We start from the raw sequence: 20950 nt of genomic DNA, 5'->3' as shown, positions 1-20950 counted from the left end.
TATCAGGAACATTGAAGAATGTTAATGTTCAACTTAATAATTGCAGATTTCTAATTATACTTCAACTACAAAAAGTAATTAACAAAATTTCATGAAATTAAATTTTTCATCACAGTTCTCTACTTCACACAGATTTTAATAATGTACTACAATCTTTAAAAAATATCAAGATTATTTTATCTCATTTTATTAGAATTTTTTCATTGGATTAAACAATCAGAATTTTTATGACAATATCTATTTTTTATATTTACTAGAAATTATGAATTTTCATGCATATGTATTACTCATTAGCTCTTTTATAAACAGAAAAGATGATAAATAAATTTCATTATCAGGGCATCTATTGCTGAGAAAAATAATTTTACTTAATAACAACTCACAGTTATTTAAAACTTATTTCTACATTGCAGGGATGCAATTTTGCAATATAAACTGCTATTTAGTTCAGATAACCCTATACTATATAATATATTCTTCTTCCCCCCCAAAAAAGTGAATGGAAGAACATGCCTGTATCAAGAGTTTGGCAAGCGGTGCATAAAATTGTATGTTCAAGTAAACTCCACAGCTGCAATTGTAGAATGCATGTGCATGGTCTCCTGCTGCTAGGGTTATTTTTATCATTGTGTACTGTATGTGTATATATGTAATACATACACAATATAAAGAAAGTATATATACACAATGAAAATCATGAACTATATGAAAAGGCTCACTTACGTGTAGAAAAACTATCAGCAACCAATATCAGCTTTATTATCCTACCTTTACCAGTTTATCCTCACTATTAACCATTTTTTAACTTTTTAGCTGAGGGGAACTTAAATAATAATAAAGACAAAATAGAAAAAAAAAATCATTAACTTATTTTTAAAACCTGTAACAATTTATTACGTAGTGTTCATTTCAGATGTGCCACCATTAGGATCTCTAAAGCTGTATTAGCTACAAAACATTTTACTTAGAAAACTTCACTTATTTTCCCTAAGCATTAAAAGTACAGTGTTGGAATTTTTCAACTCGCTTCAATTTTTTCAATATGGAGGACAACTTTATTTTTTAAATAACAAGCTCTATTTAATTTGGAAGTTTTCAGTACAAAGCATTAAAGTGGTTTTATTCTTGGATACTTTTTCCCAAATTCAACCATTCAGAAGCTACTGATTACTCTATCACAATTATTTTCTTATTAATGATGTTATTCTACTTTACTTAAAATAATACTTATGCATATTATTCCACTGACAACTTATTCTATTCTATTTTTAAACAGAATACTAGTCAGTTGACTATCATTATTACCTTTTTTAGTTTCACCAGTATTAATATAATCACCAGTATTTGAATTTTAGTATTTTCATTTGTTTTAAGGGTCTACTGTAACATAAACACTGTAGGGGTAGGTCCCAAGTCTTCAATGAATTATAAAAAACCTTTATTTAAAAAAAAAGAGTATCTAGTTTTAATTAATCTCTAAACGTAATTTAGTGGACTATAAAACATAATGAACTAAATACACTTTGCAGATTTATTTATACATAAATACTTAATGCCTGAGCAAATGAATTGCTGAATAGACACGTAAATATATGACTGATGAATTAATACATGTGTATGAGTCGATAGTTACCAACACTAGTCCATGACTGACTATATTCTCTACTCAAAACAGCACATGGAGATGAAACGAGTTAGCACATCAAATAAATTGCATCAATGTATAATTACATACTAATAATACATAACGGTCAACTCAGTACTTGATTAATTAAACTTTTAATCATTGTGCACATGGTTGACACTTGTAGCATTTTACCAGAGTGTATTACTACTGTTACTAGGATTAAAATACAACTGTATTCACCCTGGTTCTCAGAGGATATCAATAGGTTACAAAGTTAAATAATGACTAAGAATCACATCTTAGTTAGTAGATGACTGATGATGAAATAACTAAGGAAAATAGCAATGATTTCACAATATAAGCATAGTGTGTAATTTTTGTAGAATAAGTGTTAAGTCATTAATTCTTAACAATCTCTAATAAGCTTGGCTTGAAATACTATACTGATGTCTACTTACTTTTATAAATATATTTGCATAATTTTCCAACTTCATTTGAGATTAATACTGGAATGCAAAGAAAGGGAAAATCAACTAAGTAAGTTACTGAAGTTATTAAGTAGCACCTAATATCGCTTTCCAAACATCAACTTCACAACATTTAGTCACAGAGTTGAAATAAAGATAAATTTCCACTTTCAAGATAAATAATTTTACTTTAATTTACTATTGCACAATTTTCATTTTAACTTCTAATCTTTCATGTAGAAATTAGGCTATAACTATTTGATATTTTATCTTTCTGAATAAGTTTTTGCTTTTAGTATATTTTTGGTAACTGTACATTTTATTTAATAAATGTTATAAAATTTCATGTGTAAATTTATCTGACCCTGATCGCTTCCTCTTCTGCAGCTTCTTCTTCCTCTGCTTTCTTTTGTAACTCATCATAAGACATAGCGACAATAGCAAGAATCAAGTTGACAAGATAAAATGAACCAAGAAAGATTATCACAATGAAGAACAGCATATGCCATGGACCTGCTGACCTCAGCACCTGTAATGATAATTAAATTTACATATATTTTTATAAACAACATATATTTTTATAAAAATTGAAATTCAATATTTAAACTTCATAGCATCATTTGTTTCAGAGAAATATGTTGGGCAATAATTTCAAATAATTCAGTTATCTGTACGTATTGAATACTGGTTATTCAGGTGAGGATTAGGAGGCTCAGCTTAGCCAAATAGGTACTTCGATCAATTTAATTCAATTTGTTACACATGTTTCTTTATACCCACAGAAAAAAATTTTTTTTAACTGAGCAACAAAGAAATTTCATGCGCTACTTCCTTCAGTTCTTGGTAAGAGCTGAATTGACCATTTCTTGATGTCTTTTTGAGTGGACCAAACAATGATAGTCAGAAGAAGTGAGATCAAAATTGTATTTAAAGCGAGCCAATACCTCAAACTTCTTTTTTTAGAAGATTCCAACTGTAAGGGGAAGAGTACATAGATTGGCATTGTCATAAAATAAGACCATGCTTTTTGACAGTTTTCCTCTGCATTTCCTTAAAATTTTAGGCTTCAGCTTCTTAATAAGCATTCCACTTTAATGTGTGCTGTTTGTTACTGAACACCTTCTTTGATAGTGTTCCAGTAATGGACATTGTGTTTCCCAATAGAAAGTTAACATGAATTTTCCTACTGATGGTTGCTTTTGAATTTCTGATAAGTAATTGTGCATGTTTCGATTACTTACTCTGCCATTTACTACTACCTCAAAATAGAGACTCATGTTTCATCACCAGTGGTGATTTTTTCCACTGGAAGCATCACTTTCATTATCATAGATAGGGGTCCAAATTTATTGAAAAATATCCCAGCGTATTTGTATAAACAAATGCAATCAGACATTTGTCAACAAAATCTCTCAGAAACGATTAACAATGCTGTATAAACAGCATTTTGAGTTCCATTTGAAGTCACCTTACACGTTGATGTTTATTGTGGATGGTTTCAGAGACCATCTGAAATGACTAATCTGTAATTTCATCAACAGCACTTCATCCATCTTTCAGAACCATAACACATACAGTCAAAAGTTTTGTCAGTTGTGACTGTAAACAGCTGTATGGCTCTTTTGTGAGAATTTTTGAATTTTTCAATCCACTCATAGTCACACTAATGTCAAAAGTGGTGTTGTGATAAAACAATGTACTTGTGTTCTACTAAAAGTCTTCAGTAATTTTCAATCCTTGATAGACCTTCTTACTATAATATATAAATTACTGATTGTTGTTCTTTTTTACTGCAAAAGAAAACTGAAGCCACCTTGGTTAACAACATGGTTGTGACAATTTATCTGACTTATCAAGTTAAAATCAATGTAGAATTGTTCAGTCAGAAATGATTCATATAATCTGTGTGCAAAGATGGCAATGTTGTGAACAGAAAACTCAAACGCAAATACATTGAAGAAAATTGATGATTCATTCTCATATATTATCCAACAATGCAATACTGTATTGCATTGTTGGATGGTGGGGATGGATGGTGGGACATGATGGTGGTGATGGAGTAATTGGGAATGGGAAGTGAGGTGATAGGTGGTAAGGAAAGAATTGATTAGTTGTATGGCAATTTACAGGTATGATCAGTGCAGTACAACTGTTGTACAACAAATTATCACATCAATGTAATATTTTTGTTTTTTGAGTATTGAAAAAACTATATGACTTTAAATATCAAAAGAAAAGGAAACTAAAAAAGAAGCTCATTTTGAGCTTCTTTCTTGAGTAACGGCAGTTTAGTACAGTTATTTTATCTTGAGATTTTATGTAATAAAATACAGTTCTTTGAAATAATAAAAGCTGAATCAAATTCAAATGTGTGAATAATCATAATAATGCATAAAATAATGTAACTTCAAAGAGCTTTACAATCTCTGGTCTACAACAAACTGAATAAATAAAGTGAAAATTAAAATGAGATCTAAAATGGAACTGTTAATTTTAGTTGATTGTGGAAAGTTTAGCCCAGTACTGAAAATAATCTTATTGAAAGTACAATTTCATAAAGTTCCAGGGGTACTTTCACTGTAACCCATGTTTGTTTTCTTTTTTTTCTAAATATATATTCTTTTCATATCTCCCAATTTTTAACTGCAGTTTATGCAATATATATTCTCCTAAGTTAATATTTAAAAGGTAGTATGTAAAAAGAGCACTCACCAGACAGTACTCTAAAGCAAGCAACTGTAGCTGCTTGCTTTAGAGTACTGATTGTAAACCCTCACACACAAAATCGTTAAACGTACATGTTAATCGTTACATGTACTTTATTCTAGCTGTTATCTAGGAAACTGACATCAAAATTTCATCAATATTAGAAAACCTTTTTGGCCATTTATTTGTAGAACATACACATATGGCATTTTATTGGGGGTACTGAATTTATTGGGGGCCTTTGCTGTGAATGAAGCAGGAGCTTTAAGACATATACAGCAGTGGTAATGGACCACTGCTGTAATATAAACATACTGTTTGAGGAATGAATTCAATTATTGTATTCTTATTATAGAGGCAAGTTAAATTTCCCGTAACAACTCATCCAGTTAAAAATTTAATCAAAAAACTTAGTATTAGATTTCTCAGTTTATTTAGTTGTACAGGAGTTTAGAAAGGCTACACACCATAATTATATATTTAAATCTTTTTTTCACAATATTTCATACTTCCACTAGGATTATCATGATTGATTTCAGTGTTATTTTCTGCCATTCCTAACACTGTCACTCTTACATTTGTAATCGACACGTTTCATAGTATCTCCATTCTCAAAACTACTTTCACCACTGAGTCTTCAGTGTTAAAAGTTGGGATTGTCAAATAAATAACAATGTTAAACTCCTCCCACTCCCCAATCCTATTATCTTGACCTCTTCTGCTTTGTCCCTCCTGCTCTAATGGCTATATAATTTCTTGAAACTAATCCTTCTGATTCTTCATTTTAACAAATTTAAATTTTTTTAAATACGACACTGGATTAAGTGTTTATTTGTTCATTAATTGTCTCCCATCCTTTTAATTTGAGCTTGAATATTTGAATGTTTTCTAGAATATTTAAACATTTTACTTTTTCTGCAAAATGTAATATTTTCATGGATTTTATCATTTGATTGGGAATATGAGCTTTTTATATCAAATAAGTTGCATAATTTGAATCTTTTTTTCATATTAGTTATACAACACATTTGATCGAAAACAGATATATTCCCAATGAAATGATGAAATCCATGAAATGTTACATTATGCAAAAAAAAGGAAATCATTTAAATATTTTAGAAAAGTTGAAAAAAAAACTCAAACTAAAATTAAAAGGACAGTCAATCTGATGTAATACTTAAAAAATTTAAATTGTATTTGAACATTAACAGTATTTCTCTTAGCATTGATATTTGGTTATTTTATAAATCATATCATATCTTATGAGATTTTTCATCATAAGTTGGTTGTATGATAAAATATGACAAAAAAAGTTGTCAAAACATAACGATATAAAAAAGAGACTAAATGACATGTTTATAAAAAAATCTCATTTTATATAGCCAATGTTAATTTATACATTATGATTTATAATTCTTAAACTATATTACCTGCATTAAAAGAAAATTTGTTTAGATTAATTATACATATTACAAAACATTTGAACTATGATCTAAAAACACACCAGCTGATACAAGTTTTCCCAGTAGTCTTGAGTCATTAACCTGAATGCTGATAGAAATGCCCATCCAAAGGTGTCAAAACTAGTATAACCGTAATTTGGATTCTTACCAAAACCCTGTAGACATGTGTAGCCTGGAGGACATTGACTGTAAAAGATTATAAATCAACTTTAATTCTTACATAAAATATTCTGCATGTAAAATGTAAAAAATACAATTATAAAAAATAATGCAAGCAAATATTTAGTAGTGTACAATGAGAAGAGTATATCAAATATTGTTGTAGTTCAAAACAATATGAATTTCATCACACATATAGCATGGATATTCAAAAGCTTTTAGTTAGAGCTTCAAATTCATAGAATCAACTTTTGATCATATTTTTTTACAAGTTTGAAATATGTAAATAATTCATTATTTGAAAAAATATAACAAGGGGGATTGCAATGAGTCAGGCGAAAACTTGAAACAGGAAAACAATAAATAAAAATATAGTGTCTAATTGTTTCAATAAGAAAGTCATAGAAACTCAATTTACAAAATGAAACTTAAATAAACTTCATGTTATATCCAATTCAACCAATTTCTAGAATGCTAAATAGAAAGGAAGACCTAGAAGTCCAATACTTCATTTTAAGAATAATAAATCTAATAAAATTATTTTTAATGTAGAAATAAAATCTAAAAGAGAAAACAATGGTAAGAATATAGGGAAATTAGGGTACATCAGTTATCTTTAAATTCAAAGTACATGTAAAGTAATGAATCCTTTAATGATAAAAAGGTACAAAGTCAGGCTTCATTTTTTTTGAGTATATCCCTTTCAGTGTTTCTGAAATCTGTATAATAAAATTGAAATAAAAAAATATAAAATAAGCAAGTGTTTAAAAAGTTTATATTTTACTGTAAATATTGATGTATTGTAGGAAATAAGAACTGCAGAAAATAATTGGCATTACCTTTATTAGCATGTTTCCACTCATAAAATGTTTTTACAGAACTTCAAATTTCAACTGGAAGTTGTGTTGATAATAAAGAACTTGGTAAATTTATTACTTTAAACTAAACATGTAATAATACATCTTTTACATCTTAATGTCTTATTTAGGTTATTTTCAAAGAAATAAGGCGTGAGTTAAGAAAAAATACAATGAAGTTTTTATTTAATTTTCCAAGGTTTACAGAAAACCGTTTTCCTTAATAATTTAGAATGGGGAGAGAATCATTGTCACAAGTACTCATAAAAGAGTTCTCATTGCACTCTGCTCTATCTTATTTGCTACAAGGCAGAATCTCTCCCTCATTTCCGAGACAAGATCATACAAAAAAATTGATTTACAAGTTATAACCTTGTTTATTTTTCTACATAACAGGTATTTCATTAAAGGCATTTGGAAAATAGTTTGAAAAATCACTTTCTACTATAACTCTTATTATTAGTTCTTTCAACCAGGCCTGTAATTGTTCACAAATCAATATCATTCAGTGGTAATTAATATAATAGATTCATAGAACATCACTCCTCTAAAGAAAAAGAAGAAATCATTTGTTATCTATTAATAACTGTTTCTTTCGCTTCAGTATCAATTTCTATCTGCCAATTACTTCAGTGTTGTCAGAAAAATATTCAGAATGAATTTTATTTTTGAAATTTCCTCAAATTTAACTGACCCTCTTATGTACAAACCATCAAATACATTAAATTTCAGTCTACATATCAACATGATCAAGGAGTAAAAATATGTAATCAAATAACTTCCAGAATAAATCTTTATTGGTTTTAAAGAGTTTTAATAATAGAACCTTACATTTCTCTTATAAAACTCTAATAAATTATTATCTGAGCTGTACTTGTACACTGCTCAGTGGTTTGCAAGTACAGAAAGATAATATCTGGGTAAATTAAAATTGTCCAGAAATAATTTTTTAATTAGTCCTAGTTGATCTTCAAATACTTCAAGATCCATAAGAATTGTGACAAGAAACTTAATTTATTTTATTGACATAAATTGTTAAATTTTTACAGACAAATCTTTTTATCTACATTGAAGCAGCTTTGAGAGAACATTAGAAGATTTTAATTTTTTTTTAAGGTTTGATGTTTTGGCTGAAACATCACCTGCATGTTGCTAGAAAATTGCCAATGAATTTTGGTCATGTAAATGAAAAGCACGCATTTGATAAGCAAATATCTATTTTGATAAAAATTATGTATAATCATCCATCTGTTTTAAATCTGAATAAGTACGGAAATTTAGAACATTATTAAATATTTAAAAATTCATTTTTCTCCATATGCAGCACAGGGGACACTGAGCTCAGTAATTGAACAGAGGTACAAGGAGTATTTCCTAATAACCCTAACTTGACGAAAGTGTTTATAGAATACATAGTAATATATATGAGAATGGATATAATATATACTGAATGGATTCATGTCAAAATAATTTTACATTTATTTTTTCTAATTAAAGCAAAAACATGCAATTTATTTAAAAATGCACAACTACAGTAAAATTTCAACACATATGATTTGTATGCAAATCAATGTATTAAATTAGGACATAAAAACAGTGTTATCATTTATACTGAATTGTATTTATAAAGCACACACATTCTTTCCATTTACAAAGAGCTTGAACTCAGAACAAAATTTACAATAACAATTATTGTATAACTGTTTATTAGTGATAGGAAAAAGTAAAATAGCCCTAATATGGTGTACAAACTAATAGATTGGTACTTACCCTGCACCAGAAGAGTTTCCACATAGTGGATAATCATTTTCTTCACCATCCCAGTTAGCTGTAAATAAAAAAAGGTATTTATCTATATATTTATCTGTATAAATATAAATAAATAACTTGATCCACCAAGTACAGAATAAATTAGTTAGGATGATACTTACCTTATATCATTAAATATACAGAGAGTACTTTCACGATTTTCTCGTATCTTCAGTTGGTCCTATCTTTTAATTATATTTTTATATAAGGAATTTTTAACTTTTAAATTGATTTTGATTAAATCTTAAATTTAAAAGGAAAAAAATTTTTAATTTTAATTCCATTTTGATTTGAATTGATTTTATAGTTTATATCCAAAGTTTTAACAAATTTTATTTTATTGTATTTATTAAGATTTTATTTTGTTAATGTTGTGTATTTACAATATGTAATTTTACAAGAGCAATTAAAAGATTGGATCAACTGAAGATGCAAAATCTTGAAAATACTCTTGTGTATATATAATGATGTATAAATTAAATTAGGTAGGATGACATCACTGTCATCCTACCTAATTTAATTTATTCTGTACTTGGAGGATCAAATTATTTATTTATATTTGTATAATAGTACAGAGGAATATGAGTTAAAATTGACTTTAAAAAAGTTATTTATCTGTTGTATTATAAATAGATAGAAATTTATCAGCATTCAAATTTGAATTAAAAAAAAAAAGTTTACAAAGGATTTATAAAGAACAAGACACTACAAAAGTAATTAACAAGATTAGGTGAAATGCAATAGTAGTGTTTATTTTCTTCACTCTAAAATAAAAAAATTTTAAAAGTTAGCATTCAAATCTGAATTAAAAAAAAAGTTTACAAAGGACTTAAAAAGCTACAAAAGTAATCAAAACATCCCTTTTGGCATGCCGGAAGGCGGAGGTAAATTTCACTGGTGTTAAGAAGGGGATAAAAAAAATGTCCACCTTAAAGTTAAGAAAAACTTCAAATTTACTCAATATGACAATGGTTGCATGTGAAAAAAATTCACATGTTTAGCACATGACAAGCCCCTTCTTCTTCTTACAATCCCAACATTTTGGTCATCCGTTGCCATTAGGGTTGGTCATATCAAAAATTATTACAGACAAAAGTTTTAGGTAATGTTTAGAGAACTAACAACAACTTTAAACTGATTCGATACTGTGCTTATTAAAGGAGGTATGATTTTATTTTGTCTTCAAAACTCATTTTTTCCACCCCTCCCAAAGGGTTGATGATATGATGAAATAATTTTTTAATTTATTTTAATAAAATTATTATACACTTCTACAAGGAAGAAATTGTTAAACTACAAGTATTTATTAGCAATGGTATAGAAAGACCTTTTCAAATTACAAAACCACAACTGACAAGCAGCAAAGACAAATTTATTAAGCAAAAACATGTTAAGATAAATGTGGGCATATTTTGGGAATTTATGATTTAAAAAACTATTGATAAAATCACACACTTTTATACTAGATTCAAAACAAAAACCAGCATTTATTGCAGCAGCACTTGCACCTGGTTTTGTAAACATCAAATTTGGTGTGACTAAATCACCATACTGGGAAAGTTCAGCAAGATCATTGCTAACTTTATTAAAAAACAATTTACATGTAGTTGTTTATCTACTCTTCCATCAAAATATTAACAAAATTAACTAATAAAGATAACCAAAGCTGACTACAAAAAGACTGTACTAAAAATTAAAAAATTATACCTTTTCAATAGTTCAGTAAACATTGACTTTTAGAAATTGATTCAGCTCAAAGTTGGTCTAGTGGTAAACTTGTAATCGTAAATCATTTGATTTACAGCTGATTTTCAAAGACAAACATTCTGAGGTTCAAATTCTAGTAAAAGTTAAGTTATTTAGACATGGATTTGAATACTAGACAGTGGATACTGGTGTACTTTGGTGGCTGGTATTTAACTAACCAACCACACATCTCAGGAATAGTCAGCCTGAGTCTGTATAAGATTACATCTCATTTACATGTCATACATGACATCCTCATCTCACTGGGCCATGGAAGATTGCTTATTATTCATACTAATTGAACAGATTGCAACATACACACTAGAAATAATAAAAAAAAGATATAGAAATTGATTCCAAATAAAAAAAAACAACTTATTACCCTTAATTTTAACCAAAATTCAAAAAGACAATATTTAAACAATTGTTGAAAAGGTATTTTTTAAAGTTCTAATGTAATTTTTAAATCAGTTTTTTTTTTAATTATTCCTTTTTTTATTTTTTGGTTTATTTTTATTTACAATTTGGATAGAAATATGATATGATAAAAATTAGAAGTGGGAGGCAAAAAAACTTGTGAAGAAAATCCTCCTGAGAACAACATAACATTGCTACCAAGAAAGTGCTAAGGTTTCTGAAACATAGAAATATGTGTTATACTTTTCTAAGTTATCAAAGTAATTTTCTTGAATATTCATGCGAAAATACTTTACATATTAGTGACATAAGAATATCACTACGTAATTTTTATGAATATTCATGTGAAAGTACTTTACATATAAGAATAACATAAGAATATTATTATAATGTAATAATTTGATATAGCAATAATTACAAAACTGGAAATATTTTCAAACTGTTTATGGAAAAGAAATAATCTTTATTTTAAAAAATCTTCTATATAATTTACCTAGAAAAGCTCTAACTACTAGACAATCTCAGGAGCTTCCTCTAAAATAAAAGAAGAAATGATAAAAATCACCCCATTTTGTAAGCAGCAATGCTAGAACATGCATAAAAAAAAAATTTAATTAAAAATAAAACATGGGGAAGGTTCAAGAGAACTTCATACTTTTATTAAAGTTGATTAATAAATGAGAGTTCTATGTAAGAAGGTACTCAAAAACAGATTCTTACAGATCACCATAATTGACAATATTGGGTGCAGCTTCACTGCATGCTGTTTGCATTTAGTAGAAGCTAGTAAATATAACAGCTGATGTAATTTAAAATTTATTTAAAAAAAAAACAAAAATCAATTATAACTGAACAACCTAGTTAAGTGCATTAAGATGTATTTAATTAATACACACATTGAAGAGCACCCTTTGATCCTTAAGTCATTTTCAGTCTTTATATTTTATTATAATTTACATATAAATCATTGAGGCAAATATTTCATTTGCTTTTTATAAAAAATAAAATTCTGCACACATGATTTGAAATGAAAGTAAGATTTAGTAATTTGTACTTATATAAGTTTCAGTTTTCTCTAATATCTTACCCACTTATGTTGTCCTAAACATAAATGAATCCTTAATTTTTTTATTTAAATTTGTTTCTTAACATCAAGAGGAAGGGTAGAAATCAAAATACTACAAGGGTTGCACCTTTTGAATCCCTAACCAGAAGAGTGCATAAATTAAAATTTTTTTCTGCACTTGTTAATCCTTAACTAATGATCCTTTCTAATAAACTCCATATAACATCACACCCTTACTCATCTATTCCAGAGCCCTATTTCACTTTCCTTTGAAACTACAATTATTCCTGAGAAAGAATTTTTTTTCAGTAGCTGCCCCATCCACAATCTTGTCAACCTTGTTTGACCTTTGAATAAACTGTTCTAATAGGACTATGAGACTATTAAAGCAGTGATTCTCAATTTTTTTAGCTCCAAGACCCCCAAAAAGTAAAAATATATATATAATGAATATTTCACAACCCCCCAACCACAGCCAAATAAAACTATTTATCTGCATTGATAGCAATGGGCATGAACAAGCACATTTGAAGTGTACAAACAAGAGCAATTTACAGGTTCCAACTTGATGTGTACATGCTCCTTGTAATTGGGTCTGCTTGTATAACATAAGCTGTGAGAGCGTCATGTTCAATCACACATATGATATGTTTGAACACATTTGTTCTTAGCAGTATAAAAGAGATGTAAGGGATTGCAGAACGTCAGTTGTTTTGAATGCAAATCGTGAGTCTGGAGCTTTTATTTAATTTTTTAAAAGCATAGTTTCATTGAAAATAATAATAATTGAGATTTCAGTATTTTAGTATGCGGTCAAACAGTGTAACTGTTTTTTCCTAATTAGATTCTTATGCAAAATGGATAAATTTATGAAAAAATGAAGTGAGCAATATACAGCCATGAACCAATTGCTAAAAAAGACATGATTTTACAATCACAATTATTTAAATTATGGTTTTACCTAATTGGATGGAAAGCCATAATGTATTGTTTGCTTTCATATCCTCTCCGATGAAAGCATGAAGCCATCAAAATTAATTCTACACTTGGAAACTAACATCTGGATCGTAAAAGCAAACCCTTGGAATCTTTTGAAAGAAATTTACGTACTTTGAGAAAGCAATAAGCTTCTATTGGTAAATCAAGCCGTACTGATAAAAGTACACATGAAGCGTATTATCTCATAACATTAAGAGTAGCTAAGAAGTCCATACCCCACACAATCACAGAAAACCTTATATCACCTGTTGCAATTGATATGATCAGTGTTTTAGTAGGCATGGAAGAAGCAAAAAAATTTCATTTTCTAATGAAACAGTGTCAAAGCGAATTGATGACATTCAAATGTCTTTTTGATGTTTTTTATGAAGCTACTAAAACGTATAAAAAAGAGATTGGACAAAATGTATTGCAGTATGCAGTAATGATGCAAAGACAATAATAGGAAAGAACAGTGGATTTCTGAAAAAATTTAAAGATCGTCTTACACCAAGAGTGGAATGAATGCACTGCTTCTTTCATAGAAATATTCTTGCCACAAACAATACGCCAGGAATCTCAAATAAATTCTTTATGAAGCTGTAGAAATTCTTAATTTTATTATATGTCGATCATTACAGAATAAAACTATGCAATGAATGGGCAAAAAGAAAAAATCTCTTCTTTTTTATTCAGAAGTCAGATGGTTATTGTGGGGAAAAGTAATAACCCGGTTATTGTAATTATGAGATGAATTAATAATATTTTTCCACAATAAACAAACACCATTCTCAATGTTTTTACACAATAACGAGTATATGTTGGCTTACTTAGCTGATGTAATTTCATTTAAACATCAGTCCTTGTGAATTTACAAGGACATAATAAAAATATTTTATTAATGACAAAGTTCATACTTTCATTAAGAAGCTTTATATCTCGATTATTAAAATGTTGGTTTCCACTCACTTTTGATTATAGAGAGAAAAATTTGGCTGAAGAAAACACCAATATTCACCAAAGTTTGAATAGCATGAAGATGCATTTGCATGAGCTAAAAATTCAGTTGGTGGAGTATTTCCAGAAGATAAATAACTTCTTAAAAAGACGAGTAATGTAATCATAGTTGTAGCTGCTAATTTACCAGTTGAGATTCACAACCAGCTCATCAAAATGTCTACGAATAAAACTTTACAACTACAATTCATGTCTATTTAGATATGTTTTGGCCTGCTCGTTGAAATGAATTTGGAAATTTAGTCACAGAAGCATTGAAAATATTAATCCCTTTCACCATGTCTTACCTTTGGGAAAAGAGATTTTCATCTTTGGTTGCACTAAAAACTACATATAGGAATCTTTTTTATCACTTGATAACAATTGTGTGTTTTTAACATAGACCCATGTATGGAGGAACTTTTTAAATGAAAAACAAAGGCAACTATCTAATTAATTTATTTTCTTTACATTTGTGCTTAGAAATGTACGTAAAATATTTATAATAATTATTTTTCCTTACAAAATGATTTCATTATCATTTACATGTAAAGTTGTAGGCTAATTTTGTGACCCCCTTTCATTTCACCATGACCCCCCAGGTTTTATGCTATTAGAGGATTCAAGTAGGGATATTCTTTTCTTTCAAACCTTATTTAACTTCTTATTTTTCTGTCTGGCAGTAGGGCTAAAATGGCTGTAGTTTTAGAAACTATTAGTAAAGGCAACATAAATGAAATGGTTATAGATGAATTCAGGAGACAAAAGATCCTACCTTTTGTCTCCATTTGATAACCATTTCATACCACCAAAGTGCGCATACTGTCTGAATTACTGACAGTATTATGAAAGGATAACAGAAAAAAGAATAGATGCAAAAGAAATTAAAATAACAAGAAGATGAAGGTAGTATATAATGATGCTTACTGGGAAATTGGAAAACATGACAGATTGTATGATTGAGAATGATAATGACATAATGCAAGTGAAATGAAAATTAGAAAGAGATTTAAAATATTTTCAAGTGGAGTTGATAAAGATAAAGTGAAACTAGCATGGTTGTGAAGAGACAAAAGAAGGTAAAATATGTATGTACAGTATTTTATAAATATTGATGTTTGGTAGAAAAAATGACATAGTTTGAACAATTTTACACACCTCAACAAGTAATCATAGGGTACAGATGGAGGAATTTCTAGAGAAACTGCAGAAAAAGATTTAAAAAATGAACTGTACTTATGCAAATTGTTAAACAGTACTTAAATGTCCAAGTGGAAGAAAAATAAAAAAGTTTACAAGAATTGTAATTGCGGTGATATGGTTACGAAATTAGAGATAGAAATAAGAAACTATATTACTGGACTTTGGTTATACTGGTTAATTGCTGCTAACTTTTCCAATGTTTACAGAAAATTAATATTATCAATCTTACACCTTAATAAACACAAATAAATGAACTGCAGCAAAACAGAGATTTATCTAGAAGAAATATGAGGAGTACAGTTGAATTAGGTGCAAAATTCATAATTTAAACAGGTCTTGTTATTTCATCATGATAATAAGAGTAACATGTAATGTAAATGTATTTTATTGCAACAACAAAAAAATGATACTTACTATCATTGCTGACCCATTTGAACCAGTTAGCATCAGTCAGATTGCCTGCAGAACCATCTTCTGGAAAGTTTTTAATACACTTTTGTGTAAGAACACCCATATATATTTGTAAGCCCATAAGTGCAAATACTGATAAAGAAAACATAGTTAAAATTATCACATCTCGTAGATTCTTCACAGACTCTATGACAGCCCCAACGATTGTCTTTAAACCTAAACAAGAATTCAATATTTTAATAAGTAATATCATAAATATTATAATTTTAATAATATATCAACGATCTAATTACCTTGTAAACCAAGAGGAAACTAATCAACTAAAAAAGTACATTCTTAAGATTTCTTCAAAAGTACAAGTCATATTCATAAAGTAAAAGCCGTTTGGTAATTAAAAAAAATTAACACATGAGTAAAGGTTTTTACTTACAACTTTAGTTTACTACATATCTACTTTACTTTCCCACATAATTGCCATTAAGTTCTCAGCACTTTTTGTAACACTGCACCAGTTTCTTTAACCCCTCTGCATAGAAGTTCGCCGCCTGGGAATTGAACCAGTTGACAACACCAGTCTTGAGTTCCTTGTAGTTTTCAAACCATTGTCCACCTAGTCACTTTTTCAAATGCAAGAAGAGGAACAAGTTGCTAAGTGCAAGAACAAGACTGCATGGAGGACGGTCAAAAAGTTCTCAATGAAAATCCTGAATCTTCTTCTTGGTTAAGGCAGCACTGTAAGAACACACGTTGTCATAAAGGAGGATTACACCCGACAACAGTTTCCTGCATCATCGATTTTGGATTGCACATCTCTGTTTGGTAAGCATTTCGCAGTATATTTCAGCTGTAATTGTTGATCCACGTTCCATGAAATCAACCAACATGACACCCTTTTCATCTTAAAAAATTGTTGACTCTAGTACGGAAATTGCTTAAACTTTTTCAGTTTTGGAAAACTTGAATGGCACCACTGTGTTGAATGTTGTTTCGATTCTGCGTTTGTGTAGGATATCCACATATGAGAAAACAATATGGATCCACATAAGGATAACAATATGAGAAAACAAATCATCTCCATCTTGTCAATAGTGGCCCAAAAATGCTCATCCACTGCATATTCTTTGCTCCTGTGTTGGTCGGTGATCATTTTCGTAACCACCTTGCACACAGTTTGTGATATTCGAACTTTTCTATGACAATCATGTAGATATAGTTGCGTTCTACATGCCAAAATTCATCAGCCAAAGCTCTAATCGTCAATTGTCATTAACATTACAGTTTTCAGTTCACTTGTTCAACAATTTCGACAGTCTGAATACTGGGCCTGCCACTCCACTCTTCATCATGCACATTTGTGTGGCCATTTTTAAAGTGTCTATACCATTGTCTAACCTTTCCTTCACTTATTACTGTAGATCCATACACTAGGCACAACTCCCAATGAATTTTAGCAGCTGGAGATCCTTTTGCACACAAAAATCGAATCACAGTGCACACTTCACAACTTGCAGGAGAAAAAATTGTTGTGGACATTGCGATCTGCATTCACTAGCAGGCAAACAATTGCTGAATCAAAACAACAACTGCTGTGGCTTCGTAAATAGCTCATAGATGGCCCTGCATGTGTGAATATGTGTTCAGACTCACTAATATTTAAATATAAGTCAATGGCCCTTACTTTATGAATATGCCTCGTACAACCAAACATGACAATACTTTAAAATTATTAATATAAAGTTAGCCATTTATTATTTTCATTACTCTATAAATATACATTAGGGGGAAAACTATATCAAGTTGAGTCTAGAGATGCTTTTTTATCTGTTATGTCTACCAAAATATTTTCCCCAAATTAATGTCCCAAAATTCAATATAAGCTAATACTACATTTCAGTGGTTTTAAATAATTAGAATAAATTCTTGATTTTAGATGTAATAGTCTTGGAAGAATTTTAAAATTGGATGCCAGAGCTTTTTTCTGTCCTAAATGCCACAATTATAAGCATCTTGGAAAAGTCACTAATCATTCCCAAAAATAATATAACCATACTCAAGAATGTAGTTGGCATGGGAGCCAGGCTTATAAGGGAAAGTGAGAAGTAAGCTGATTTCTTATTGTTTTCTTTAACAACTCAAATAAACTGTACATCTCCATTATAACTGAATATCAGTATCTAAGTCCATTCAAATGCAGATGTTATCCAGCGCTTCAAGTGATATTCAGTCTTTTACTCTGTGTACTTTAAATTAATTTATACGAGTGCTGCTATCAGTTGAAGTTTTATAAGACCATCTCCCTCAAACACTGTCTGATGGTTTATCAAATTGAAATTTTGTTTGTATTTATACATATGTGTAACATTTTTTAAAAATATATATAATTTTATGTCAACTTTATTAATTTTTAATATTTCTAAATTTGCGTTAATAACAGAAATAGATTGTTTATTAGATGGTCTGCCGTATTAGATAAACTTAATTTATTATTATTGTAATTTCTATAATGTTCAAGAGATCTAGTTTTAAAGAATCTCTTGGTTTTTCCTTTATAAATACAATCACAAACATTACATTTAATTTTATAAATTTCTCACAGATTGTTTATTTTATTATTTTTGTATTTTAAATATTTTATTATGTGATTATTAGGTTTGTACGCTGGTTTAAATATTTCTTTATTGTAAGTTTTAATAACATTTTCAATGATATTATTAGTGTATAAAAACTAAATGTTTATTTTGTCACTCTTTTGTCTTATGTGTTTGTTCAAAAGTAGTTATTTTGTAACTGTGTTTTGTTAGTTGTCTTTTATAAATATTATTAATTAGAGTAGTATCATATCCATTTTCAACTGCTATATGTTTTATGGTGTTTATTTCATAAATTAATTTTTCTTTATGTATTTGATTGCTCTATTAATAATATTTGTATAAGAGTTAATTTTTTGAGACTAATGGTTATTTGATTTTTTACATACTGTTATTAGATGTAGGTTATCTTTATACTGATGTTTCAGTTTGGTTATCTTTGTTTATTTCAATATTGAAATCTGAATAATAACAATCATTATTGGCATTTAATAATATAATAATTCATAAAAAATCAAATAGCTCTTGATCTCATATATATATATATATATATATATTTATGATATATATATATATATATATATATATATATATATTTATGAGATATATATAATATATCCAAAAATTTAGAGGTTTCTAATTGGTGATTCTAAAGGTGATTAATTTTCTAATTGAACAGTTAAAAAGTTAAGTGCCATTACACTTAACTTAATAGTTGAGTAAGTTCAGGAATTACTTGAAAACTATGAGTCTTTTTTTGTGATAATTCAGTATGTAGATAATGTCAATAATTGACTGTATTTGATAGTATATATTTACTACCTATTTATACATGTAAAAGTCCTCACTTTTTCAAAACTACTTCCAAACCAAAAATACAGCGTTTTACGTTTCTTCTCCCTAAAGAAAAATCTTTTTTTTTAATAATATGGCCTTACTGATTCAGATTGCATAAAAATCTTGATCATATTCAACAACAAATATGCTATACAAAATTATACCAAAGCAAATTTTGCATAATACTAATAAATAAAACTACTAGTACTAGATAAAACAAATTTGTTTTATCTAGTACAAATAACCAGTTACCCATAACTGAATACAGAAATTAAGAACCTAAAAATAGTATAAAACTATTCTAATAAAAATGATAATGTTTTTGTAACAATTTAATTATTCATTATTTTGATTTAAATAGTTTTTTATTATATTTATTTTAATAACTTAAAAAAAGGAATGTTTAAGAACATTGAATACTGGCACTTTACTCAGCATCATCCCTGTTTCATATACACCAACCACTTCTGATGAAAATGCCAAATATGATGTTCATTTCAGGTATGAACTTTATAACTTCTGCTAAGTTAGTATGAACATAGCTTCATATATGATGAACACATTCAAAAATTACAATGCACAATGTCAAATTATAGACTGTTCAAATGTATACATGTTTTAAAATAAGTTAAACAAATTATGATTTTCTGTAAAAGATAAATTTACCTTTAGTAACAAGTTTCTCTCTATCAAATTTAGTAATAGAGGGATGTTTGGAAGGTAAAAATTGTAAAGGAAGACAGACTGGAATATACAAAACAAATAATTGAGATTGTATAGCAGTAGAATAAATATGTTAAGAAAAATTAACATTGAACAGAAAATAATGAAGATAGCCCCAAACCAGTTAACTAATTGATGGCTCAAAAAAAAATTTTTTTAAATAAGAAAAGTTGTTGATTTGTATTTTGAATCACTTGAATCCATAAATCCAATTTCATTTGCTCAAAACAAAATCAGAAGACCAATTAAAATTAGCTTACATACGATGCCATTATCTGCACTATGTGACATGGTATACTTCAATTCTTACCTGGCACTATAGCAACTGTTTTGAGTGCTCGAAGTACACGGAATGTTCTAAGAGCAGCCAAGTTTCCAAGATCGATACCCATCGTTACATAACTGAAAATGTGAATTATAATTAATAAAAAATAGAAATGATAAAACAGTAATATAAATGTATTAAAATGTGTAAAATTATACAAAAATTTAAATGCTAATTATAAAACTGCAAACCCTTATATCTGAAAATTTAAATATGCAGCAGCAATAATTTAAAGCAAGCAATATTTTTATCTGCAGTATATCCTAAAAAATAGATAAATTGTCTTATTTATTTTACAGTAATTAAATATAATTAAAAATAAAAATAAAATTCATAATAAATATTTAATAATTGGTTTTAAAGTTAAAATAATAAAAAAAATTGATCGAGTATAAAAAATGAAACGATAATGGTAATTAGTGTAGTGATGCAGTTCTGGCACGTTGTGCACTAATAAGCATTTTTAAATTAATTAGATGTGTTTTTAAATGTAGAAACAGAACTATTTTTCATCATAAATGAAAAAAGTAAACAAATTTATGTAAAAATTGAAAATTATGAAATTAAACTGA

At 28.3% G+C, this 20950-nt stretch overlaps 1 protein-coding gene across 1 annotated transcript in view; it reads right to left on the bottom strand.

Annotated features, from left to right (window-relative positions):
• The window catches only part of para (sodium voltage-gated channel paralytic), a 544951-nt gene that overhangs the window by 259482 nt on the left and 264519 nt on the right, over positions 1–20950 (bottom strand). The window contains exons 8-12 of the mRNA XM_075370553.1: positions 20364–20455; positions 15909–16121; positions 9050–9107; positions 6305–6449; positions 2459–2623 (exon numbers count right to left, since the gene is read on the bottom strand). Of these exons, the coding sequence (XP_075226668.1) occupies positions 2459–2623; positions 6305–6449; positions 9050–9107; positions 15909–16121; positions 20364–20455 (673 nt within the window). The remainder of the gene's footprint in view (positions 1–2458; positions 2624–6304; positions 6450–9049; positions 9108–15908; positions 16122–20363; positions 20456–20950) is intronic.

Source organism: Lycorma delicatula, chromosome 1 (genome assembly GCF_047948215.1).
Source record: "Lycorma delicatula isolate Av1 chromosome 1, ASM4794821v1, whole genome shotgun sequence".
Lineage (NCBI taxonomy): Eukaryota > Metazoa > Arthropoda > Insecta > Hemiptera > Fulgoridae > Lycorma > Lycorma delicatula.
This window is presented reverse-complemented; position numbering and strand designations above follow the sequence as displayed.